Source organism: Giraffa tippelskirchi, chromosome 5, assembly GCF_054371585.1.
Source record: "Giraffa tippelskirchi isolate mGirTip1 chromosome 5, T2T-mGirTip1v1.2.pri, whole genome shotgun sequence".
Classification (NCBI taxonomy): Eukaryota; Metazoa; Chordata; class Mammalia; order Artiodactyla; family Giraffidae; genus Giraffa; species Giraffa tippelskirchi.
The window spans coordinates 131847028-131874241 of record NC_137279.1 but is presented as its reverse complement, the minus strand read 5'-3'; the positions used below and the strand labels follow the sequence as shown (position 1 = coordinate 131874241).

Sequence of the window (27214 nt, the reverse complement as noted above, 5' to 3'; positions counted from 1 at the left end):
ACTAGTGTGGACATATATCAATGAAACTGCTACTCTGTTTTGTCTTGGTTCTTACTTCCAATGAGGGGAATAGAAACTGCAGCCATTACCCGACAAGGACAAACTCTAGTTAGGCACAAACATTTTCTTTTTCAAAGTATTCCCAAATGTTCAATATCCCCAGCTGAATTCCACTCCCTATTTTGTGCCCTTTAAATGTGCCTTATAATGATAAGAAAACAAAGGGAAGCTAATGCAGACAAATTTGGAGGAGAACATGTAAATCTCTTTTTAAAGCTATAGCTTTTTAGTTAGCTCCTTGTTATGCTGGCTATGACCATAGCAGGACTTCAACGTCCTTTGGAAGATGAGCCTTTTTCAGGTCTTGGGAATGTGTTTGGCCACTTATACAATACAGAATGAGCTTAAAATCATGTGACATGAATTCCACTGGTTCTACCACAATCACACAGTTCAGAACTAGCTTGCCCAGTAGAATTGTGGAACACTCTCAGGAGGCAATTGAGATGCCAATTTGACCATAACTCTTGAGAGGATGGGACAGCATTGTTCTGGATGTGGTCAATAACTTAAGCCCAGAGTCATTATAGGATGCTGTGTACCCAATAGGCATAATACATGGGTTTGGAGGCCAGTGGCACACAGTATCACTCACAGTGACTTCTTTGGGGAAATTTGTGCTCCTTGACCTTGAAAATCTAGGCCTGTTTTTCTAGAGAGGGAGTGTTTCATTGAGGGGGCACACTAAGGGCACCATTAAACCTAAAGCTATAGATGCTGCCTGTTTTCTCTGGGCATCTTTTGCCAATAAAACAGCAGGCACAGGAGTAGTTTATCATGACAATTGACTTTGATCATCACGAAGAGATATTATTGCTATCATATGATGGGAGCAGGGAGGAATATTTTGGTTGAAATACTAGCCTACAAGTCCTAAGGGCATATATGTGTCTTTGCAGACCTTGTTTTCTTGGGAGCAGAATAAAAGCACTGTTTTTGTTGTTGTTGTTATTCAGTCACAAAGTTGTGTCCAGTGCTCTTGCCTGGAGAATCCCATGGACAGAGGAGTGTGGCAGGCTACAGTCCATAGGGTCTCAAAGAGTTGGATTTTCTATTTACATTTCTAATAAGTTCTGACAACCCATCTGTAACACTAAAGAATTTCCTTAATAAATACATTCTGTGAGGACTGTGTAATACCCAGTCAACAGGCAAGAGACCCTTGTGAGCACGCCATACACAAGTCTGAGGAGAAGGAGTAAGGAATGTAGAGATCCAGAGTAGCTCACTTCTTCCTGTACCAAATGTTGTGTGAAAGAATGATTGTGATGCTGCCTTCTTACAGAATTGTTCAACTAATACTTGTATAGATCTTTAAATCCATTAGCAATGTAGCATATGTTTATTAGTTATGAAGTCTGGAAGAGGCCTTTCACCTTGGAGCTTTGTCTTGAGATGAGTATAACTTTATTCCAGTAGATGACCACGTAGGACTGAACGTCAGAGCAGTGCCGTTCCTTTCACTCTGCTGTAATTGTCCAGTCCCTTACTCTTGACCCCTTTGTTTCTCTAAACCGTGATCACTTCATGGTGCAAACATGTGTGCCTGTTTCTTGTTTGCATTACTTGTCACGTGTGTCAGGGAGACTTGATGGGGAAGCAGAACTTCTCACTGCCCCCTTTACCAGACCATCCAGACTTCCGGTGTTCAGGGCATTCTTCTGGTGACACCAGAGAGTCTTTGGGGACTAGACCAGCTGCAGGACTTATTCCAGAGACTTTGCTTAGAGAAGTGACAACTGAGTGTTAACTCACATCCCTTGAGAAAGAAGAGTCATCTGGTAGATGCCACAGTCTGTCAGCTTGTGGGTGTCATGGTCAGTGAGAAATATATCCTCCTATCGAAAGTATAGTTTTTATTTCAACAGAAGCTCGTTGAACAGCTGCAGTTATGGTGACAACTGGAGTATTGCCAATTACAGTATCATTGTTCATGGGTCAAAAGTGACGGCTTCATTGCTGGATAGTTTTCTTGCAGAGAAACTCGAGGAACCCAGAGCGCGTGTCCAGTCCCTTCCAGAGAAGGGCAGCAGGTGCAGGTGGGTTTGCGTGTACTTTCCACCCGAGTCCTTTCAGTTGTTGTTGTTGTTTTAATTGCTGATTGGTTTCCAACTCTTTGCAACCCCTTTGACTGTAGACCACTAGGCTCCTCTGTCCATGGGATTTCCCAGGCAAGAATACCAGAAAAAAAAAAGAATACTGAAAATGGGTTTCCATTTTTTTCTCTAGGGAATCTTCCTGACCCAGGGATCGAACCCTTGTCTCCTGCATTGGTAGACGAGTTCTTTACCGGGGAAGCCCATCCTTTTAGTACTAGTCATAAAACTCTTCTTCATTTTGAGTGCCCTAGGCAGCAGTTAATAGAGTAAGGAAATGGCAATTTGTGGCCCTAATGAGTGGAAGGTCATGTATTTATCCACGTACACTGTTTGAACACCTGTGGATTATGTGGTGGGCTTTGTGGGAGAGATAAATATACAATGAAGATCATCAAGTTGATGAGATCATAAGGCAGTAGGGGAGACAGAATATAAACAGGTTATTTCAATATCAAAATTATATAAAAATCCTGTGGTCAGAATGAAATATGGTATGATGGCAGTACACAGGAGGGACACCACACTCAGTTCATTCTGAGTACAAGAGTCTAGCATTAAACAGCTGACAAGAATATCTCAAGTGTTGAGTTGAAACTGAATGAGTCTCCTTTGAATACACAATCTTTATAAATGTGCAGGAATTTTGAGGTCATTCCAGCCAACATTCCAATAGACTTTACACCTGAGAATAACTTAGGGACTAGGAGTTCAAAGCCTTAATGACAACAATATCAGGATGCATACCTAGCACTTTCTGTTTCTTGCTGTAATAAGTAGATTCCTCCTATGGAGCTGATTTTATTTTGCATAGTGTTTGATACTTTCATCCTGTCATAAGAACTACTCCATTCCATATGTTATTATTTTTATTTCCTTAATTATATTTATTTATTTTTGAGTAGGTAATAATTCATTAAAAATATAAAACCCACAGAGGAGTTTGTCATATGAACCTATTTCTCCTCTCGTTTTTTATCTCAAATATACAGGTCCATTCCTGTTGTGCTCAGGGATAACAGTTTCTTTTGTTTTTCCAGAGATAGAGGAAAATGTGTGTATGTATTGATTATGTTTTAAATCAGTAATGCAACTTACACACTTTCTATATCTTTATTTTTTTCACTTATGATATATCTTGGCCTCTTGGTAAAGGTGAAAGAGGAGAGTGAAAAATTTGGCTTAAAACTCAATATTCAAAAAAGCGAAGATCATGGCAACCAGTCCCATCACATGGCAAATAGATGAGGAAAAAAATGGAAACAGTGACATACTTTATTTTCTTGGGCTCCAAAATCACAGCAGATGGTGACTTCAGCCTTGAAATGAAAAGACACTTGCTCCTTGGAAGGAAAGCTGTGACAAACCTAGACAGCAGATGTTTAAAAGCAGAGACATTGCTTTGCCAACAGAGGTCCACATAGTCAAAGCTATGGTTTTTCCAGTAGCTATGTACAGACATGAGAGTTAGACCATAAAGAAGGCTGAATGCTGAAGAATTGATGCTTTCGCACTGTGGTGTTGAAGAAGACTGTTGAGAGTCCCTTGGGCAGCAAGGAGATCAAACCAGTCAAATCCGAAAGGAAATCAACTCTGAATATTCCCTGGAAGGACTGATGCTGAGCTGAAGCACCAATACTTTGGCCACTTGATGCAAACAGCTGACTCATTGGAAAAAACTCTGATGCTTGGAAAGATTGAGGGCAGGAGGTGAAGGGGGTGACAGAGGATGAGATGGTTGAATGGCATTATCAACTCAATGGACATGAGTTTGAACAAACTCTGGGAGATAGCGAAGGACAGGGAAGCCTGGCGTGCTGCAGTCCATGGTGTCACAAAGAGTTAGACACAGCTGTGCAGCTGAACAACAACATCTTGGAGACTGTCTCACCTTAGCACAAATAGAGTTTCCATTTTCATTTCAGTGACTGTAGAGTATTCCTGTGTAAGTGTGTCCCAGGATTTATCTCACTAGTATGTGACAGAGGGACTGTAGAAATGTTTCCAGTCTTTTGGGATTACAACAATCCCCTCAGTAAATACACTACCACACATTCCATTTTCAACTTGGGTACATTGATGTTTAAGATAAATTCCTAAATGAGAACTTGCTGTATCAGTATTTGCACTTAAAGTTTGGTATACATTTGCATTAATCTTCACTCTTCCTAGCATGTATCAGAGACTGCCAATTTTCTGTCACCCTTGCTGGCCTATGTCCTGTCCAAACTACTTTCTGGTCCATCTGAGAGGTGACACAGGTCCCTCCTAATTTTACCTCACACATCTTTTATAATCAGTAAAATTAGACATTTATATTCTCATGTTTTTACCCATTTGAAAAATGTGATTGTTGCTCTTCCCTCACTGATGTGTAAGGGCTCATTATGGCTTAAAGAAATGATCTCCATGCCTGTTTCATGGATTGAGATTTTTTCTCTTATGATTTGTTTTTATACTTCTCTTAAAACTTTTTGATGAATCAATCATTACCTACTAACTTCTCCATTTATTTAAATTAATTCAATCCAAATTTGGACTTCCCTGGTGGCTCAGACGGTAAAGCATCTGCCTACAATGCGGGAGACCTGGGTTCAATCCCTGGGTCGGGAAGATCCCCTGGAGAAGGAAATGACAACCCACTCCAGTACTCTTGCCTGGAAAATTCCGTGGACGGAGAAGCCTAGTAGGCTACAGTCCATGGGATCGCAAAGAGTCGGAGACGACTGAGCAACTTCACTTTCACTTTCAATCAAAATTACTTAGATGTTTGGATATCAGGCCCTGATTTTTCAGTAATAACTTCTTTTTATTTTTAAACTTTTCTGGATTGAAACTACCATGGCATATTTCAAAGATTAGCAACTATTATGTGAAACCCTTTATAATGTACTTAAGTGGAATTGTCAACTCATTTAATAATTCACATGAGATGCATCATCCCTATGCATATTGTTAAAAAAAGTCACTTCATAAGGACATTAACACAAAGGTAAAACCTGCCAGGATTCTTAAAGTAGTAAGCAGTTTTCTTCATTTCTTTGAATTCTATGTCGTAGTCTAGTTATCTCAATATGTAATTCATCAGATTTCTTTTGAAAGTTCACATTGAGTAGTTTCTCTAGCTCCTGTAAAAAGAAGATAGTACCCTGTTGAAAATATCCAATTGTCATCTTTTTATATCTAACAACTACAGCAGCTCAGCACATGTGTCTATTTCCCTAATACTTTAGATGCTCTTTGATGAGTTTGTCCAGTAGTTCCAAATGTTTGAACATGGTGGGGAGTGAGAGCATCCATGGTTTAGCTTCCCAGGATCCCTCAAAACCATCTCCCTTGGCAAGGAGCAGGAGAAGGCAGTGGCACCCCACTCTAGTACTCTTGCCTGGAAAATCCCATGGACGAAGGAGCCTGGTAGGCTGCAGTCCATGGGGTCACTGAGAGTCAGGCACAACTGAGCGACTTCACTTTCACTTTTCACTTTCATGCATTGGAGAAGGCACAGGCAACCCACTCCAGTGTTCTTGCCTGAGAATCCCAGGGACAGGGGAGCCTGGTGGACTGCCGTCTCTGGGGTCGCACAGAGTCGGACATGACTGAAGCGACTTAGCAGCAGCAGCAGGACTTAAAACTACACCAGTAATGTGTTCCAGCCCTAAGATTTCACTTTGGGAGGGAATGTAGGTGAATTCTAAATATTTCTCAATTCCCTTGAGGTAGGGTGACCACATGCATGTCACAAATAATGAGGTCTGCTGACTCTCTTAAACTCCAGGTTTGGACAAAGAATTCATTTACTCTAGGTGTATAAAATGAATCAGGCAGATCTGGAAAATATGTAGCAACTTTAAGTTTTCAATATCCTGTATTTGGGAGAGGCACCATTGATACTTTTGAGAGCAGATGGAAATATTACAGGTGTCCGATGGTTGTACCTCAAGTCCTAAGTACTCTAAGACTGGGATCCTGTTCACTCAGGGGAAATGTGACCCTCAGTCCAGGAGCCTGGGCCCTGTTATTTGTTCCCTCCAAGCCTTAGCAATGCAGAAGATGCTGAGTCTTACAAAGGTAAGTCTTCAGCACGATCCACATTGATGTTACATGAAACCTATGTCTTTGGATTTCTCTCTGGGATCTGACTATAGGTCATATTTCTGTCCCTTTATTGTTGAGAAACGAGCATTTTGTCCATCAGACTCTGCCCACACCCATCTAGACTTACCTTCAGTTTGTGCTCCAGGATTTCTTCCTGCTCTCTTAGAAGCTTTTCTCTTTCCACCATGAACTTCTCTTTCAGTTGGGCTATACTTTCCTTGTGGCTTCTCTCTTGTGCCTCCATTTTTTGCTTCTTATCATTCAGTTCCTGTATTAGCAGATCCTGTTTCATCTCTGCTGCTTGTCTTTTGATATATTCCTCTGTTTCACAAGAGTTTTAAACAAATAGCAGTTATGCTGAGCTACCCCTTCCTGAGCTCAGAGACTAAAATGACATTAAATTGGTGGGAAGGAGTCTGACTGTTCCTGCTACCACATCAGACAACCTGCTTCAGTATATGATGTAACACACTGATTGGATATATATACAACCCAAACTCCCTCGTTTATTTCCACATGTAGCAGAGAGGATCCATCAAAGAGGAAGCTCTTGTGTCAGAAAGTGTTTCCTCCCAAACCTGCCAAAGGGCAGCATAAGAGCCACCTTCCCCTCTGAGAACTCAGCCCTCTCTTACCTGACATGGCCTTGTCCCCAGCAGTGAGGGCCTGGTCTGCCTGCAGGATGGCTGCCTCTACTCCTGCCTGTGACTGCAGGAAGCTCTGGAGGGCCTGGTTTGCCTGAGGAAACAACAAAGAGCAAAGACTTGTCAGGAAACATCAGTATAGTATCTTCCTGGGGAAATTATTGTTCAGTGAACCTACAGATTTCTTTGGGATAGTTTTGGTCACTGCCTCCTGTTCAGTGTTACACACCTCCATCCATAGCTCTTCAGGCACTCTGTCTAACAGATCTAATCTCTTGAATCTATTTGTCACCTCCACTGTATAATCATCAGGGATTTGATTTAGGTCATACCTCAATGGCCTAGTAGTTTTCCCTATGCAAGGGAGAAAGGTAAGTATATACCCAACTGAATGCAGAGTTCCACAGAAGAGCAAGGAGAGATAAGAAGGTTTTCTGACATGGATAATGCAGAGAAATAGAGGAAAACAATAGAATGGGAAAGACTAGAGATCTCTTCACGAAAATGGGAGATATCAAGGGAACATTTCATGCAAGGAATGGGCATGATAAAGGATAGAAGCGATAAGGACCTAATTAGAAGCAGAAGAGATTAAGAAGAGGTGACAAGACTACACAGAACTATACAAGAAAGCTTTCAATGACCTGGATACCACAGTGGTGTGGTCACTCACCTAAAGCCAGACACCCTGTAGTGTGAAGTCAAATGGGCCTTAGCAAACATTACTACAAATTAGTGGAGGTGATAGATTCCAGCTGAGCTATTTAAAATTCTAAAAGATGATACTGTTAAAGTGCTGCCTTCACTACATCAGCAAATTTGGAAAAGAACAGTGGCCACAGGACTGGAAAAGCTCAGTTTTCTTTCCAACCCCAAAGAAGGGCAATGTCAAAGAATGTTCAAACTATCATACAACTGCTCATTTCAGACGCTAGCAAGGTTATGCTCAAAATTGTTCAAGCTAGGCTTCAGCAGTACATGAACCAAGAACTTACAGATGTACAAGTAGGGTTACAAAGAGGTCAAATTGCCAACACTTGTTGGATCATGGAGAAAGCAAGGGCATTGCAGAAAATAATCTGCTGCTGCTGCTGCTGCTGCTGAGTCGCTTCAGTCATGTCCGACTCTGTGTGACCCCATAGATGGCAGCCCACCAGGCTCCGCCGTCCCTGGGATTCTCCAGGCAAGAATACTGGAGTGGGTTGCCATTTCCTTCTCCAGTGCATGAAAGGGAAAAGTGAAAGTGAAGTCGCTCAGTCGTGTCCGACTCCTAGCGACCCCATGGGTCTGCAGCCTACCAGGCTCCTCCACCCATGGGATTTTCCAGGCAAGAGTACTGGAGTGGGGTGCCATTGCCTTCTCCGGAAAATAATCTACTTCTGCTTTATTGACTATGCTAAAGCCTTTGACTGTGAGGATCACAACAAAGTGCAGAAAATTCTTCAAGAGGTGGGATTACCAGTCCACCTTATCTGTTCCCTGAGAAACCTGTATTCAATCAAGTCAAGAAGCAACGGTTAAAACTGGATATGGAAAAACAAACTGGTTCAACGTTGGGAAAGGAGTATGTGAAGGCTGTATATTGTCTCTCCGCTTATTTAACTTACATGCAGAGTACATCATGCAAAATGTTGGACTGGATGAAGCACAAGCTGAAATCAAGATTGCTGGGCAAAATATCAACAACCTCAGATATGCCTGTGATACCACTCTAATGGTAGAAAATGAAGAGGAACTAAAGAGCCTCATGAGGGTAAAAGAGGAGTGTGGAAAAAGCTGGCTTAAAACCTAACATTAAAGAAACTAAGATAATGGCATCCAGTCCCATTGCTTCATGGCAAATAGAAGGGGAAAAAGTGGAAGCAGACAGATTTTATTTTCCTGGGCTCCAAAATCACTGTGGATGGTGAGTGCAAAAGTGAAATTAAATATGCTTCTTCCTTGTAAGGAAGGCTATGACCAACCTAGACAGGATATTAAAAAGCAGAGACATTACTTTGAAAACAAAGGTCAATACAGTCAAAACTATGGTTTTTCCTGCAGTCATGTATGGATGTGTGAGTTGGACCCTAAAGAAGGCTGAGCACTGAAGAATTGATTCTTTCGAACTGTGGTACTACAGAGGACTCTTGAGAGTCCCTTGGACAGCAGGAGATCAAACTAGTCAATCCTAAAGGAAATCAACCCTGAATATTCATTGGAAGGACTGATGCTGAAGCTGAAGCTCTAATACTTTGGCAATGTGATGTAAAGAGCTGACCCACTGAACAAGACCCTGATGCTGGGAAAGACTGAAGGCAGGAGGAGAAGGGGGCAACAGAGGGTGAAATGTTTAGATAACATTGGTGACTCAGTGGACATAAATTTGTGCAAACTCAAGGATATGCTGGACAGAGAAGCCTGGCATGCTGCAGTCCATGTGATTACAAAGAGTCAGAAATGACTTAGTGATTGAACAATAGCAACAACCCTCCAGCTTTGACTCTGTAAATTCTTCACCTTTCTTCAGACCCTACAATGGTTATAGATGCCGGAATTATGTGCAGTTGTAAAAACAACCCATCCTCCATTGTTTGCAACTGCCCTACCTGCACATTGCTTTCCTTCTGACTCATGCTCACCTACCCTTTCTTTATTAAGTTATCGTTTATTGACATTTCAACTTGTAGCTTTTGCCTCCTTCTCCGGGAAGTTTTCTTGAGCTTTATTCTGAGTTCTGAATGGCTGCCAAGAAGCTAACAGCTACCCTATCAGCACTACCACTTGATAGAATGTGACATTAGGTAACTTGGTTCCTTTTCCTTAGGTCATATTTATCAATTTTGTAATGAAGATGATAGCAGTATCTAATCTGTATTATTCTGAGGACTAAATTGATGGTCTAACCAAAACACCTAAAGTACACTTGAAGTAGTGAGTGCTCAACATACGTCAATCATCTCCATCACTACCACTACAATCGTCCCCGTCACTATCTCTATCAGTGTATACCTGTATAATAACCATTGTGCCACCATATCCAATGGCTATTTATGTGTGCTCAGGTAAGATCATAAGCTTCTTGAGAACAACACCTTTTCTTTAGTTTTCCCTACACTTTGCAGAAAGTCCATTTTGGGGGTACTCATTTAAAAATTTTATTATTTTATTTTTTACACAATTTTTAAAGTTTATACTCTATTTATAGTTAATACAAAATATTGGCTATATTTCCTGTATTTTACTATATATCTTTGTAGCCTATACCCAGTTACTTGTACCTCCCACCCTCACTCCTATATTGCCCCCACTCCACGTTAGTAACCACTAATTTGTTCTCTATATCTGTGAGTCTTCTTCTTTTCAGTTATAATAACTAATTTGTTGTATTTTTTGGATTTCACATGTTAGTGATATCATACAGTATTTGTCTTTCTCTTCTGACATTTCTTTGAGAATAATGCCCTCCAAGTCCATCCAGGTTGCCACAAATGGCAAAATTTCATTCTTTTTAATAACTGAGTAGCATTCCTGTATATGCACACTCCACATCTTCTTTATCCATTCATCTGTTGATGGACACTTATGTTGCTTCTATGTCTTGGCTATTGTAAGTAATGCTGCTATGAACATTGGGATGCTGGTATCTTTTTGATTTAGTGCTTTTTCAAAACCTATTACAGTGTTTGCTAATTGAAAAGAATGTTCTCTTTCATCTAGATTCTTGATCATAGATCCTGTCTTTGGGAAGAAGTATTTCTAGCTTATTTAAAGAAAGTGAAAGTGTTAGTCACATAGTCATGTCCGACTCCTTGTGAGCCCATAGACTGTATGTAGCCCATGAGGCTCCTCTATCCATGGAATTCTCCAGGCAAGAATAGTGGAGTGGGTTGTCATTTCCTCCTCCAGGGGATCTTCCCAACCCAGGGATTGAACCCAGATCTCCAAGCAGCTGCCAAATTGTGGATATAAAAGCTAAAAGTGTAGAAATACCACCATGCTCTGCTTTCTCTACAAAAATGGTGCTATGGTCTTAGAATTTCAACAGAACCAGCGAAGAACCCTTTGACCCCAATCTTCTGTTCTTTCCCAATCCCCTTACTCCTCACCTTAACTCCTTTCCTGGGAATGAGTTTATAGTTCTCTTCAAACCTGTTCCTTGCTTTTAAGTAGCAACGGTATCCTCCAAGGACAAAGAAAGTTCCTTCTGAAATACTCTTCATCAAGGGGTCTGAAAGCTTCTTAAGCTCAGCCTGACAACACTTGACAGATGCTTCTTCATCTTGCAGCAAGAAATCTTCTTTCTTTTTCTTGATCATGTCCTGTTAAGGAAATGAAGAGAAATTCAATAGAAAGAAGCTGTTAGAAGAGAAGGTCCAACTGTGATCCTCTGGAAGGAAGCAGTCGCACAAAATCAGGGCACATGAGAAACAGAATAATAGATACAGAGTTAGGAGACTAGTTTTACTTCTAGATCTGACCAACTCTTTGGGTGATTTATAGGAATTCTCTTAACTGTGTTGGCTTAGTCTCAGTATCTGTGAACTGATGGATTGGCAGCTGTGAATTCCATTGTTCTTTAACAGTAATAGGATTAATTGTGATCCATCCATCAACAATGAAAAATGGAAAGCTCAATTATGACTTGAGTAGGGCTTCCTATGCAACATAGGTGCTATAGATAAAGATATATATTCAGTTCAATTCAGTTCAGTCGCTCAGTCGTGTCCGACTCTTTGCAACCCCATGAACTGCAGCACTCCAGGCCTCTGTGTCCAACACCAACTCCCGGAGCCTACCCAAACTCATGTCCATTGAGTCAGTGATGCCATCCAACCATCTCATCCTCTGTCGTCCCCTTCTCCTCTTGCTCTCAATCTTTCCCAGCATCAGGGTCTTTTCAAATGAGTCAGCTCTTCGCATCAGGTGGCCAAAGTATGGAGTTTCAGCTTCAACATCAGACCCTCTAATGAACACCCAGGACTGATCTCCTTTAGGATGGACTGGTTGGATCTTCTTGCAGTCCAAGGGACTCTCAAGAGTCTTCGCCAACACCACAGTTCAAAAGCATCAATTTTTCGGCGCTCTGCTTTCTTTATAGTGCAACTCTCACATCCATACATGGCTACTGGAAAAACCATAGCCTTGATTAGACGGACCTTTGTCAGCAAAATAATGTCTCTGCTTTTTAATATGCTGTTTAGGTTGGTCATAACTTTCCTTCCAAGGAGTATGCGTCTTTTATTTTCATGGCTGCAATTACCATCTGCAGTGATTTTGAAGCCCCCGAAAATAAAGTCAGTCACTTTTCCACTGTTTCCCCATCTATTTGCCATGAAGTGATGGGACCAGATGCCATGATCTTCGTTTTCTGAATGTTGAACTTTAAGCTAAGTTTTTCACTCTCCTCTTTCACTTTCATCAAGAGGCTCTTTAGTTCCTCTTCACTTTCTGCCATAAGGGTGGTGTTATCTGCATGTCTGAGATTATTGATATTTCTCCCAGCAATCTTGATTCCAGCTTGTGCTTCCTCTAGCCAAGCATTTCTCATGATGTACTCTGCATATAAGTTAAATAAACAGGCTGACAATGTACAGCCTTGACGTACTCCTTTTCCTATTTGGAACCAGTCTGTTGTTCCATGTCCAGTTCTAACTGTTGCTTGCTGACCTGCATACAGGTTTCTCAAGAGGCAGGTCAGGTGGTCCGGTATTCCCATCTCTTTTAGAATTTTCCACAGTTTATTATGATCCACACAGTCAAAGGCTTTGGCATAGTCAGTAAAGCAGAAATAGATGTTTTTCTGGAGCTCTCTTGCTTTTTTGATGATCCAGCAGATGTTGGCAATTTGATCTCTGGTTCCTCTGCCTTTTCTAAAACCAGCTTGAACATCTGGAAGTTCACGGTTCACGTATTGCTGGAGCCTAGCTTGGAGAATTTTGAGCATTACTTTACTAGCGTGTGAGACGAGTACAATTGTGTGGTAGTTTGAGCATTCTTTGGCATTTCCTTTCTTTGGGATTGGAATGAAAACTGACCTTTTCCAGTCCTGTGGCCACTGCTGACTTTTCCCAATTTGCTGACATATTGAGTGCAGCAGTTTCACAGCATCACCTTTGAGGATTTGAAATAGCTCAACTGGAATTCCATCACCTCCACTAGCTGTGTTTGTCGTGATGCTTCCTAAGGCCCACTTGACTTCACATTCCAGGATGTTTGGCTCTAGGTGAGTGATCACACCACCGTGATTAACTGGGTCGTGAAGATCTTTTTTGTATAGTTCTTCTGGGTATTCTTGCCACCTCTTCTTAATATCTTCTGCTTCTGTTAGGTCCATACCATTTCTGTCCTTTATTGAGCCCATCTTTGCATGAAATATTCCCTTGATATCTCTAATTTTTTTGAAGAAATCTCTAGTCTTTCCCATTCTATTGTTTTCCTCTATTTCATTGCATTGATCACTGAGAATGGCTTTCTTATCTCTCCTTGCTATTCTTTGGAACTCTGCATTCAAATGGGTATAACTTTCCTTTTCTCCTTTGCTTTTCACAGCTATTTGTAGGGCCTCCTCAGACAGCCATTTTGTTTTTTGCATTTCTTTTTCCTGGGGATGGTTTTGATCCCTGTCTCCTGTACAATGTTACAAACCTCTGTCCATAGTTCATCAGGCACTCTGTCCATCAGGCCTAGTCCCTTAAATCTATTTGTCACTTCCACTGTATAATCATAAGGGATTTGATTTAGGTCACACCAGAATGGTTTAATGGTTTTCCCCACTTTCTTCAATTTAAGTCTGAATTTGGCAATAAGGAGTTCATGATCTGAGCCACAGTCAGCTCCTGGTCTTGTTTTCGCTGACTGTATAGAGCTTCTCCATCTTTGGTTGCAAAGCATATAATCAATCTGATTTCAGTGTTGGCCGTCTAGTGATGTCCATGTGTAGAGTCTTCTCTTGTGTTGTTGCAAGAGGGTGTTTGCTATGACCAGTGCGTTCTCTTGGCAAAACTCTATTAGCCTTTAGAGTATAGCATAGGATATATAGCATAGGATACTTTAAAAAGTAGAAATGACCCAAGTGGACATTACCTAATCACATAAGTCTTTCACATGTAGTCTTCTCCTGTTGGTGGCAGAAGAGGTAATCAGAGAGATTAGAAACAAAAGAAGAATACAGGGCACCACTGATGGCTAAAAGATGGAGCAGGGTGATTATCCAGAGCCCATATCAGTGCTGAAGAAAGATATATTCACATATTTACACATGGGGAGGACAGTGTGGCTTATACATGATTTAAGTTAAACTTTATGCTAAATACAATAACCTGTTTGTGCCTTATCAAGCATGCATTTACATCTACTTTAATTATTTAAAAATACATTTAAAAATCAAAATGGAATAACTTGTGCAGGAATTCAAAACTGAGCTTGGTGACCATTGTGGATGTGGTTTCAGGCATGTTTTGGCATCACTGAGAATTTGAATCTTCTGAACTTTATCACACTCAAGGATGCCACTATCCATTCCCAAAACAGTGTCTGCTATAATAACAACTGGAAGTTGTAAACTTATGGTCTCAAAGATCCCATTGTAAATAGGCAATGGTCTCAGACTCCAAACATTCCTTCTTTAGCAAGCACTCTTACTTCTTTCCAACTCCAGTCTTAATTCTTAACAAATAATACGGGTAATTTTGTGGGTTTTGCTATATTGAGGGTTTTGCAACCCCCGCCCCACCCCCATTTTGGAGTCCAGTGGAACACAATTCAAATGCTTCTTGTGTGTGTAACTTCAGGGCGCTAGTCCTCATTTGGCTCAAATCAAATTCTTCTTATCCGATGACAACCTGTTTGCTGTTTATTCTTGGGAGTATTACTAAGCCCATTTGAGCCTCCCCCCCCCACCTTGTTGTACACAGAGCACATCACCTGTACACCCTGAGCTGGGATCTAACCTGAAGAATTTTGAGCTAATAAATGTGTGTTGTTTTAAACAGCTAAGTACAGGGTAATCTGTTTACAGTAGAAAATAAAGAGGCCAGTTTTTAGAAAAAGAGATGGAATGTAGCCTGTAGAATCCTGTCTTTCACATGAATCCAGACTCCTTTTACAAATGAGAAGCATGTGAACCACAGGTGAAAAGAAGGAGCCTAAGCACATTTCTAGAAGAAAAGGTATCAGGAAGGCTATATTCTAGGCTACATTACCATAAGTTTCTTCTGGAAATCCTGCTTTTCATCCTTGAAGGAGTGCTCCATGAAGACTGCAATGGCTTCCTTCTCACAGGCTGCGTGCACCTCCAGCAGCTCCTGGAGCGTGTCTGTGGGGAGGCTCAGTCGCTTGGTCATCTGCTCACTGTAGTGGTCAGCTGCCTTCTGCACAGCTGCTGAGTTCTCCAGCTTGGCCAGAGTTGTCACTGCGTTCTCCAAACAGGGAACTGATCCACTATTGATGGCATTTACGTAGGCCTCCACCAGAGTCCCCAACCCTGAATGACACATTATATTTTGAAAATAAACAGAACATTCTCCCTCGTTTTATGAACTTTAGATCAGTACTCTTAAAATTACTAAAGTTTTATTGAATTGAGGTTTTCTTTCTTCTCATCTTCATCCTTATGCTCATCATTGTATCCTCCACCTTCTATAACTTTCTTATAGTAACACCACTGTGTCTCTTATTCATTCTATTTTATAGTTCTCAGTTCATCACAATACAGTATTAACCAAATTATCTCAAACAGTATGTTCAAAGTTCTCCTGTAACACTTTTCCCATTGTAATAAAATACAAAGAACTTATATATATGTGAGTAAACTGCATATTTTGTGAGCACTATTTCCAAATGAAAATGTAGTGCCACATGCAAAAATGTCATCAAGAATTTCCAGACCATGATACAAACTTTAAAGCAAGCAGGCCCATCTCAGCACAGGGCACTATGTGACTGCCCCATTGACATAGGCATGAAGCCAGCACTACATAAGATTATATTTACACTTGTTTCTCAGACTCTCAATGAGTTTACATGGATTCATGACCTACTATGGCACCCCACTCCAGTAGTCTTGCCTGGAAAATCCCATGGACGGAGGAGCCTGGTATGCTACAGTCCATGGGGTTGCTTAGAGTCGGACATGACTGAGCGACTTCACTTTCACTTTTCCCGTTCATGCACTGGAGAAGGAAATGGCAACCCACTCCAGTATTCTTGCCTGGAGAATCCCAGGGGCAGGGGAGCCTGATGGGCTGCCGTCTATGGGGTCGCACAGAGTCGGACACGACTGAAGTGACTTAGCAGTATGACCTACTACTTATTATTGATTCATGTAAACTCACAGAATACTTTGTATATCCTCACTAGAAATACTTATCCACTCAGTGGTTTGTCACCATGAATATGTCTATCCTTAACATATCTTTATTGTAATATTGGGTTGGCCAAAATGTTTATTTGAGTTTTTCCATAACATCGTACTGAAAAACCTGAAAGAACATTCTGGCCAACCCAATAGTTTCATGAGATTTGGTATGCTTCAGAAAAGCCTCATATAGGGAAATTTTAATGAAGAAACATGCATTTCTATGTGGGGGATGAATATCTGGTTTTCCAGATTATATAGAGAACACAATTAATGAAGAAGAAAAGAAGAAAGCACCATTATTGACAATCCCAAAGTACATTCACAACTTCAACTCTACCACACGTTCCTCAATCACAGTGAATCATAGAGAGACATGCTGTAGCAAAGGAGGCTCACTTTTCCCAGTGACAGTGATTCCCTCTTTTAAGGTCTTGGTCTTTGTATGGGTATAGATATATGAGCAGAAAAGTTTTGATTGCTTCTGGAAATTCTCATCCAGTTGGTCGTCTGGTATTTCCTCAAGATGGAGTAATTGTTTTCTGTTACTTGCAGGGCGGTCAAAGACGAAACACTTCCGTTTGGGAAAGAACTTCTTGATACACTCTCTGGGTAAGTTGGAATTTTGAATTTGGTGATTTTCATCTGCAAAACCAGAAAAAGAACAATCAAAGAAGAGACAGATTCTTGGTAAGGGGGCTGAGGACTTTGATTTCCAGGAATTTTTGCAATCATTCTAACTCTTTGAATGCCTGTAAATCTTTTCTATTTGAAAATTTACCTTACACTAATCTACCATAGAAACTCTATTTTTATACTGAGCCAAGATTGAAGGAAATACTTCTGGGGAAGAAAAAGAAGTGTTTATACCAACTGAAGAAACTTTTGTTTCCCTCAGCCATTTCATAGTGTGCACTGGATCAATTATTTATTAGGTGCTTCTTGAAAGATAAACCAATCCAAATAACTGTCAAAAACACTACTCTGATGTTACAATCTCCATTTCAGACATGAAAAGTAATGGTGGAAATAAGGATATTCACAATACATCTGGGAAAGAAATCACATTGGGAACAAATGATATACAGGAAAGAAAACCTTTATAAAATCGAGTAAAAATGCACATTCTATAAATATGTTGTGAGATTACTTTAGCATACACAATCTCATGGTTCAATTGGCCTAAAGGAAATGAGGACACTCCATCAGTCCTCTGCAACACTTTCTATTGGATGTGACAGTATCATACAGAGTGATTTGGGGCATATATCATCAGTTCAATAAATATTTATTAAAAGGGTAAATATATGATTAAACAAACAAAATCAATATTACTTCTAGGTACAACCTATTATTCTCTCTGCTAAATATCATCTGAGTAACCAACTTAGTATATGAATATGACATATACCATGTAAGAGAGGTTATAGGTGGCTCAATAGTAAAGAATCCACCTGCCAATGCAGGAGACACAGGAGATGTGAGTTCAATCCCTGGGTAGGGGAGACCCCCAGAGGAGGAAATGGCAACCCACTCCAGTATTCTTGCCTGGAAAGTCTCAAGGACAGAGGAGCCTGGCGGGCTACAGTCCATAGAGTCAAAAAGAGTCAAACATGACTGAGCAACTGAGCACATGAGCATGCATGTACATACGGTGTAAGGCTCTAGAATGAAGAGTATGATGTTATGAGAAAGCCTTTGAAGATCTGATGGTCTCACTTTAAGCATATAACAGTGCTTCTCTTTTGAATGAATTAGAGTATAAATAGCTTGTCTATTAAGAATATATCTGTATAGGGTAATAAAAAACACTCTGTGAAATGTATCAATATTTTACAAATTAATCCTTTTATTTACCTTATGATTCTACATCTACCAATTTCAATTTGATGAGTTATTTTTCTCAAAGAGGAAAGAAGAAGCACTTAATATGTAATACAATATGTGAGACTTTTTCTTCATGATATTAATTTTTCTAAAATCGTTTGTTTACTACTAGATTCTAAATTTCCTCAGTGAGCTTGTACTCTGGTGTCTGAAGTTTTTCCAGTAACAATAATGACTGAAGCCACCCACCAGTCATTCACCAGGCACCATTAGCATGGCCTCATTCCAACCCCAAATTAAGATTGACATCAAGTGCTGAATGTCAGGGCTCTTGATCCCACTTCCTACTGAGCTTTCTACCAACTTGCCCCTGCTCTGATACCTGGAATCAACTTCAAGACATTCTCCAGGTACTCATCTTCAGTGATGGGGTTTCCATCTAACTCCAGCTCCAGCATGAAATCCCGCACAGTCCAGACAAAGTCTGGAAAGAATCTCACAAACTCAACTGAGTCCTCTCCATCATCGGAGATGGGAGATGATTTGATTCTGATCAGCTCCGTTAATTCAGTCACGTAGCTGGGATCTTAGATAAGGAAAAAGAAGCACTCTCCAACAAAATTTCCAGATCCTACCCCAAAACAAGTTTTACAAATATTCCCTTTTGCCCCATTTTACCATCTCATCAGCCAACAGAATGGCATCATGGAAAAGGAGAAACAGTGTCAGTTGCTATTCCCATAAACTCAATGAAATGTGCTAGTTCAGCTCTGGAAGGATACTGCAGCTGTTCTAGGGCCTGGTGGTTGATGGTGCTCATGCTGTTGTAGATAAAAGTACTGCTCAGGAGCACGGCCAGGGCAAAGATCCATGAGTCATTTTTGGAGTCACCCTAGAAAGTACATTATGTAAACCCATGGCTGATTCATGTCAATGTATGGCGAAAACCACTACAATATTGTAAAGTAATTAGCCCCCAACTAAAATAAATAAATTTAAAAAAATAACAGAAAAAAAAAGAAAGTACATTACAGTACAGTACTCGTACAGTACAAGTACAGTACATTACAGTACAGAAAGTACACCTCATGCTCTCATTCAGTTGTTCATTTGCTGTAACAGCAGTACTGTAACTCGATAGTAAGGCAAGTAACATAAATTTTCAGTTCAGTTCAGTTCAGTCGCTCAGTCGTGTCTGACACTTTGCGACCCCATGGACTAAATGCAAATCTTTCTGGTGTTGATATTGACCCATCTAAGCTCTTTTGTGTGATTAGCTATTAACAGAAGTGAATGACATCTTATGTATGTTTGAATGTTTACTACAGCACCTGGAACATAGAAGTTTTCCAGTAGAAAGTGGACCATGATTCCTTTGCAACATTTTCTAGATCATGATGTATATTAGGAATAGAAATACTAATCAATTAAATTCAACTACTAACTGTTCATCTAGATAACAGGAGATACTCATTTGCTTACTTAAATATAAAGTTCCACATAATAATCCCTACCCTGGAGAAATGGCTTTCTGGAGGGTCAGTTGTATGTGGGAACATACATATTTATCCAAGATGATAAACAACTCAGTGTGGAACCAAACGTGTTACTGTAACAGACAAAGGAGTAATATCACAAAGACAGAAAAAAAATACTCTGTGAATTCAGAGCCAAGAGTGATTGTGTCTTACAGTGATGTGATGACATTAAGTTGAAAAGAATTGGCAAGAGTGATTGTGTCTTACAGTGATGTGATGACATTAAGTTGAAAAGAATTGGGCATTAAAGAATTGACAGAAAGTGGATTTGTGAAGCTATAGGGCTTCCCTGATAGCTCAGTTGGTGAAGAATTTGCCTGCAATGTGGGATAGTAAAGAATCTGCCTGGAATGCAGGAGACCTGGGTTTGATCCCTGGGTTTCGAAGATCCCCTAGAGAAGGGAAAGGCTACCCACTCCAGTATGCTGGCCTGGAGAATTCCATGGACTCTATAGTCCACGGGGTCGCAAAGAGTCAGACAGGACTGAGAGCTTTCACTTCAGTCACTTCAGGGACTATGCAAGTGGAAGGACCCACAGAAGCTGATCGTGATTGCCAGAAATTGTGGTTATATAGAGGTATTCCCAGGTTATTTTATTTGGCTGAAGTGGTGTTACCCATGTGGTAGTAGATAATGAGGTGGAAAATGATATTCAAAACAAGTCATGAGTTATTTTGGAACTGATTTATATGTATACTGCCCACTCCAGAATTCTTGGGCTTCCCTGGTGGCTCAGACAGTAAAGAATCTGCCTGCAATACAGGAGACCTGGGTTCAATCCCTGGGTCCAGAAGATCCCCTGGCAAAGAGAATGGCTACCCACTCCAGTATTCTTGCCTGGAGAATTCCATGGACAGGGGAGCCTGGCTGGCTACAGTCTATGGGGTTACAAAGAGTTGGACACGACAGAGTGACTAACACTTTCTCTTTTTTCCCCTAGATACATTACAGATAGTGAGACCAGCAAGTGGTTCTGCTGCTATCAGTGTGCAGTTTGTTGTGCTTTGGCTTATGGCAAATGAGGTTAGATAAAGGAAGCAGGTCATGCAAACTACAATCTATTATGAATCATAGACCATCTTGGGTTGACACTGATGTGATTACTGAATAAGTTAAATTTTGATTTATAATTCAGAATTTATTAATTCATGTCCCAACTCTTTTCTGCAGTGATGAAACCCAAGATTCAATGCTTCTACATTTAATTTAGATGCAGATTAATATAAATAAGGAGAAAAAACTGATTGTAACTAACACTATAAAGTCAAAATATCTAAAATTATCCCATTGACAAAGCTTTTCAGTTAAGAGTTCACTGACAATGCCCAGAGCCTTGGAATAAAATGTTCCTGGTATAGAAGGAGCTTTTCTGGAGATTTTAAAAATAGATATAAAATGGATTTTTGTTAAATAGACTTTTAAATTTTATTTATTTTTTAAAATTTTATTTTATTAAATATATTTTTTATTAAAATAGATTTTTATTCAGAGAAACTCTATTTCATGGTTTCTACCTACAACCCCATCAACTCCACAGCTCTCAACTAGTAGAGCCCATTGTTCCCATGGGTTATAGCCTCCACTGGACTATAACTACAGTCTTCTACCACTATAACTGGGGGAAGACTGGTTATAGTCTTCTGACTGTAGGCAGACTTCCACCAGTCTAGGTTTTACCAGACTTCGCAAACTAACAACTGGGGTAGGTTATCACTTTGTGTAAACATGGTTCCCTGTGCTGATTACACTGCATATTTCTTACCTCCCCAACTGAGCCCTGGGCCTTTAGCTCCATCACTGTGATACCTGTTGCGTTTAACACAAAGCCCTGGGATTCAGATGCCCAATAAATATTTATTAACTTGTATCTTTTGTCTCCCCTGGAGGAAGGCATGGCAACCCACTCCAGTATTTTTGCCTGGAGAATCCCCACGGACAGGGGAGCCTGACGGGCTACAGTCCATGCAGTCGCAAAGAGTCAGTCACAACTGAGCGACTAAGCAACAGCACAGCACATTTTTTGTCTCAGTGCTGAAAATAAGAAGATCTATCTATAATAACCAAACTATTGAACTTATTATAGAATAAATTCAAGGAAAGGTATTTTAGCCTCATTATTCATAGTTTGATTTGCATAATTTGATTGGGACATGTCATAAAAATTGAATTGAGGTGGGAAATTGAAATGTAAGTAGAGTATCAGGAATAAAGTAGATTCCCTGCCTTACCTTCTCCATATCACCCAGACCCTCAGTGTCCAGAAGGACCAGGGTGTGGTTCTCCTTGGAGGGGTGGGGCCCACACCACATCCAGATGCCCTTGGTTTCAGACCGCACTGTGGAGCCCAGATGGAACCCTGCACAAAAAGAGGATAAAGCAACACACAGTAAGAGCAGAGAGTTCAGGCTGCCCAGGGGTTGCTCTGGGTAAAATAGTTGGAATATGAGTGCCTGGGTTGGGGACAGGTGTTTCCATTTCAGCAAGGACAAGCGTTACACATACTCAGGACCTTTCCAAGAAATATTTAATGTCCCTTATTCACCTTCTAACATTAATGGCTCACACTGTGTCACATTAGGAGGTTAATGTAAGCTCTATTAACCTTTCTGGTTATCTGATATTGAAGAGCTCCCATATCCTCCACTTGCTGATGGAGTCCCACCAGTACCAGTAGGAGATCAGGAGTAAGCCTCCCGTTCTCCTGGCTTCCACCCTCGTGAGCCACATTGCCCCAGGGCCTCTGTTCCTCTACCTTGACCACATCCCCTTTTGTTTAGCTCCATCCAGTAGCTCTGGTCTTTGTCACATTCTGGAATCCATTCATTGCTGGCTTCTTCATACTACAGGACATATAAAGGCTACATGGCCATTGTTCCTGCTACCCTCTGACTGTTCCTTCATTGATTCCTTTTGCTCTGCTTGTTCCTTTGTGATTTTTTCTTCATTAAACATCTTCATTTACCCCTTGAGGTGGTTCCCTATGTCCTTCCAGGACCTGGACTGATACAGCTCTTGATAGATTTTTTTTTTTTCCTTCCCTTCCTCCCTGTATATTCCTCATCTCTGTTCTCCTCTTCAAGAAATGATGCATTCTTTGTTCATTGACTCGGGGTTGCTGATGTTATAGCAGTGAATCAGAAAAGATCCATGAAAATTGTTTGCTCTTCTTTCTAGAGTCTTAAAACATTGTGTGTGTGCTCGGTCTGTAGCTCACCAGGTTCCTCTGTCCATGGGATTTCCAGGCAAAAATATTGGAGTGGGTTGCATTTCCTCCTCCAAGGCATCTTCCCAACCCAGGGATCTAACTTGAATCTCCCATGGTTGCTGCATTGCAGGCAGATCCTTTACCGCTGAGCCACCAGGAAAGCCTAGAGGGAGATTATGTGAGGTATATGCCTAAAAGCTGCAGGCAGTGCATCTTATCTATACTCCAAGATTTTGAGTGCCCACCAGATGCCAGTGCCCCCTTCAATGAGACTGGAAATGGATATGATGAAATCCCTAGTGGAGCATGGTTCAGCACGGCTCAGGCCGTTCAATGGTCACATTCTGTGTGTTCTGTTCAGACAGGATATAACACCTGATATGATCTGCACTCTTCTACATCGTGATGGCTTTTCACTGTTTGTCAATTAATACAGAGAAATATAAGCTCACATTTCCTGCATGGAGAAAAGACAAGGTATAACTGGGGGTCATCGCTGTCAGTTATGTGAGGTAAAGGACAGACAAGGAAGTCACCACAAGGGCAGAGTGTAGTGACTTGCTTCTGCTAGTGGACCTTGACTGGGCACCAATTTTGTTTGATTTTTGGTTTTTGTCTTCTTGTCATATGACTGGAGTGGTAGAGTCACAATTCAAGTTCTTCAAAACATAACTAAGTGAGGGATTTCCTTAGTAACAGAATTTGTTGTTCAGTTGCTCAGTCATGTCAAGCCAGGCTTCCCTGTCCCTCACCAACTCCCGGAGTTTGCCCAAGTTCATGTCCATTGAATCAGTGATACCATTCACCTCCCTATTACCTGATGCTATCTCAAATAGAATAAAAAGAATGTTGTTGAAACACCTTGATTGTTTAAATACTTTGATACCCTTTCTCACAGTTTTCAAATCTCTAATCACTCAAAAATGATGTATTAATTAATATAGCCTGACAGAGAAACCAGTCCTCCTCTGACTGGTTGTCAAGAGTTTCTCTAAAAGAAAGGAAAATATAAAATATTTGTATTTGAGGCCAATGGGAGATTGCAAAGCAAAAATAAAGAGGAAGAAAGGAAGAAAATAGGGTAAGAGATATAAGAGACAGAGTCTGAGAGAGACATTGAGATATACCTAAGATCCTTAGGTTTTAGTTGACTGAGGTTCTGCTCCCTAATCATGGTGAGACACTGAGCCACATAAGAAGGCATTAGGAAAGAAATGGTGTGTAATTTTCTTAGACAGCAATATCAAAGACATTGGCAGATTGTCCCTAAAATCAATAAGTACCAAGAAAGCAACTCGGTAAAAAAAGAAAGATTTCATGAAATTGGAAATGTAAAGAGTAAATTAATACGTTCAAAGTTACAGATGCTTAGTTGTAGTGAGGCAAATAACATGCAACTGTATAGACACCAGATCAGCCAAAGTTAAAATAAGTCTTTTACCAGATTTTTTTTAATGATGTGGAGAATTCCAGTTACTGCTAATAAGCACACAAATTGCACATACAACTTCAAAAACTGTTCGATATTGTCTTGAATGCCTGAAAATATATGGACTCTATGACCCAACAGTTGCACTTTTGAGTATATCACACAGGGGTAGCTAGTGTACACGTGCACCAGGATAGATACAAGAATATTCACGACAGCAGCATCCATAAAAGGTAAAGCTACAGATGATAACGGTGTTCATCAACAATGAGTGAATTTTTCTATCCTCTGTCGTTAGTGTACTATAATGTAGTGAACAAAAATAAATTACAGTCACGTATGACAAACTATATGAAACTTATAAACTTCTTGTTGAGCAAAAGAAGCAAGACCCCAATGATTGGCACAATTTAATTCCCTTTATATTAAGTTCAAGCTATGTTTTACAACCCAGATGTGGCTCAGCTGGTAAAGAATCTGCCTGCAATGTGGGAGACAGGGGTTTGATCCCTGTGTTGGGAAGGTCCCCTGGAGAAGGGAAAGGCTACCCACTCCAGTATTCTGGCCTAGAGAATTCCATGGACTGTATAGCCCATGGGGTCGCAAAGAGTTGGACACGACTGAGTGACTTTCACTTTCACTTCATGTTTTACAAATGCAGAAACATAATATGAACCAATTTTTTAAAAAGGAGAGTAAAAGAATACCCCATGAAAATCAGAACACCAGTGAAGTCTAATGAAGGTATGAGAGAACATAACTTGGGATTTTGAGTGTTGAAGTATTATTTCTTGATCTGGGTAGTGATTAGACAGATGATTACATTATGTTTATCAATTTTGCAACATTTATATATGTATATTTTATTCACCATTCTGTATATGTTATAGTTGATATTAGAAAAAAGAGAAAAAAAGAAGGTATAATTTACCAAAGTTTGGAAATAAGCAAATTAAATGAAGCAAAAAAAGATGGGTGGTAGCCCCATTGAGATACAGGTTTTACAGAGATCCATCTGTCTGTACTTCCTTCTATCTTTTTTAAAAAGCAGAACATGTTGAACAACATTTGTGTGTTACCTGAAATGAGCTTGTGGTTTAGGGCAAACCTGAAGGAGAAGAGAAGGGAATAATTATTGAAGTTGAGCTCCTGAGAAGATGGCAGTGGGTAGAATCAGGATGAGTGAGGTAGATGTTTGGATGAGGTTGGGAATTCTCCATTACTGGATAAAAGAGTCAACATTGTGGAGGGATGGGTTTGAAGTTATAAATTCAGTGGTGAGAATTAGACGTTTTCTTCACTGGGGAGTTAGGCTCTTCCTTAACACGACCCTAGTGGAGGATGATCAGCAGACTGTGTTATCACTGCTTCCAAGTAAAGGGTCTTGAACAACACTCACCATGGTTGTGTCCTGCCAGGCGGTTCATCAGGTAGGACTTCCCCGTCCGATAGAGCCCTGCGATGGCCACCACCACCACAGGCTGAGATATCTGCTTGAGAATCTTCAGTGCTCTGGGATTTAGTGAGAGCTGATTGTTCTGGTTTTCCACTAGACAGATGGGGTCCATTATGATGGACCCAGATGCCACTGGAAACTGTAACCCAGAGGAACAATTCAGTAAAACACAAGATCCAGAAGTCATCTCTCATTGTACACATCAGGCTTCTGCTTGTGGAACCTGTACATCAGTTCTCTATTCTTTGTATGTTTCTAAAAGGCAAGTATTTAGCCTAGTGTGCCAAGGCCTGTACAGGTGAATTATGTACATTACCTCATGGATCCTTAATGAACCCTAAAGCAACCTGTCTATGGGAGACATGCAGTGAACAAAATGAGAACACAAAGCACTGATGATGAAGCCTTGAGAACACACGCATTTAGGGGGTGTTAGAGGCAGATGGGACATGAAGAGGAAGAGGAGTGACCTGACACCATTTCTGGGATTCCAGAATGATTTGGTCACTCAGTAATTACACAAATATTTATTGAGAACCTTCCATGTGCTGGACACTGTTCTAGGAGCTCAGAAGCAAGCTGTAAACAAAATGGAGACAAATCTCAGCATCATGGAGCTTTATTCTAGAGGAGACAGATAATAAAGTAAAAAAAAAAAAAAAATTCCTGTTGTTGTTTTGTCGCTAAGTCTTGTCCAACCCCATGTACAGTAACCTGCCATGCTCTTCCATCTACGGGATTCCCAGGCAAGAATACTGGAGTGGGTTGCCATTTCGTTCTCCAGGGGAAACTTCCTGACCCAGTGATCAAACCCACATTTCCTGCTTGGCAGACAGATTCTTTACCACTGAGTTATCAGGGAAGCCACCCACCTCCCCCCCACCCCCAAGCAAAACACATTTATGTATATTAGGGGATGGTAAGAGATCAGAAGGAAATGAACAAGAAATGGCCTATAGAGCACTGGTGGTTGAATTTATGTAGTCAATAGCCAGGGAAGACCATGCCAAGTAAGGAAAATGAATGTAATCAATGATTTGATGAGGACAGATGGATGCAGGGAATTCAGTGGGATCTGGAACAAGCTGCAAGAAGAGCGAGTGTGGGGGGAAAAGTTGAGATAAAGAACGTAGCTCTCTCTCAAACACAAAAGGATAGGCTTTTAATGTGGCTACTCAAAGTTGTGCATGTAAGAATTAATTTTTTAACTGAAATTATAAGACTTTTCTTATTACTTAAGCTGATAGGGAAGAGATGCAAGCAACCAGGGTGTTTTAAGATCTGCCTAGATATGTCAGAGTCTCACATTTGGGCCAGGCTCTACTTAAAATGATTTTGTCACAATGATCACGTGTTTCATGATCTCAAGAGACAGACAGCACTCAGAGGGCTTTGACAATCCCATTTTTTTTCTCACAGACCATGTTAAGCAGTATGTACATGTTCCCATACTTTATTAACCATGTGACAACTGGGAAGATTAATTTCTCTGTGCCTCATGTTTCTCTGCTATAAACTGGTGATGC

The 27214-nt window shown here is 40.6% G+C and overlaps 1 protein-coding gene across 3 annotated transcripts in view; it reads right to left on the bottom strand.

Annotated features, from left to right (window-relative positions):
* Positions 1-3413: 3413 nt before the first annotated feature.
* Positions 3414-27214, bottom strand: part of LOC145507962 (guanylate-binding protein 7-like) — a 47756-nt gene continuing 23955 nt past the window's right edge. For 2 of the 3 annotated variants that reach the window (XM_081495509.1, XM_081495510.1), the window contains 10 exons: positions 25632-25827; positions 21827-21954; positions 18842-18951; positions 18442-18638; positions 16632-16877; positions 15079-15359; positions 10984-11196; positions 6887-6989; positions 6379-6572; positions 3414-5284 (listed from right to left, as the gene is read on the bottom strand). In XM_081495509.1, coding sequence (XP_081351635.1) covers positions 5168-5284; positions 6379-6572; positions 6887-6989; positions 10984-11196; positions 15079-15359; positions 16632-16877; positions 18442-18638; positions 18842-18951; positions 21827-21954; positions 25632-25827 — 1785 coding nt within the window. In that variant the 3' untranslated portion in view covers positions 3414-5167. The remainder of the gene's footprint in view (positions 5285-6378; positions 6573-6886; positions 6990-10983; positions 11197-15078; positions 15360-16631; positions 16878-18441; positions 18639-18841; positions 18952-21826; positions 21955-25631; positions 25828-27214) is intronic. The other variant, XM_081495511.1, reaches the window with a different exon arrangement.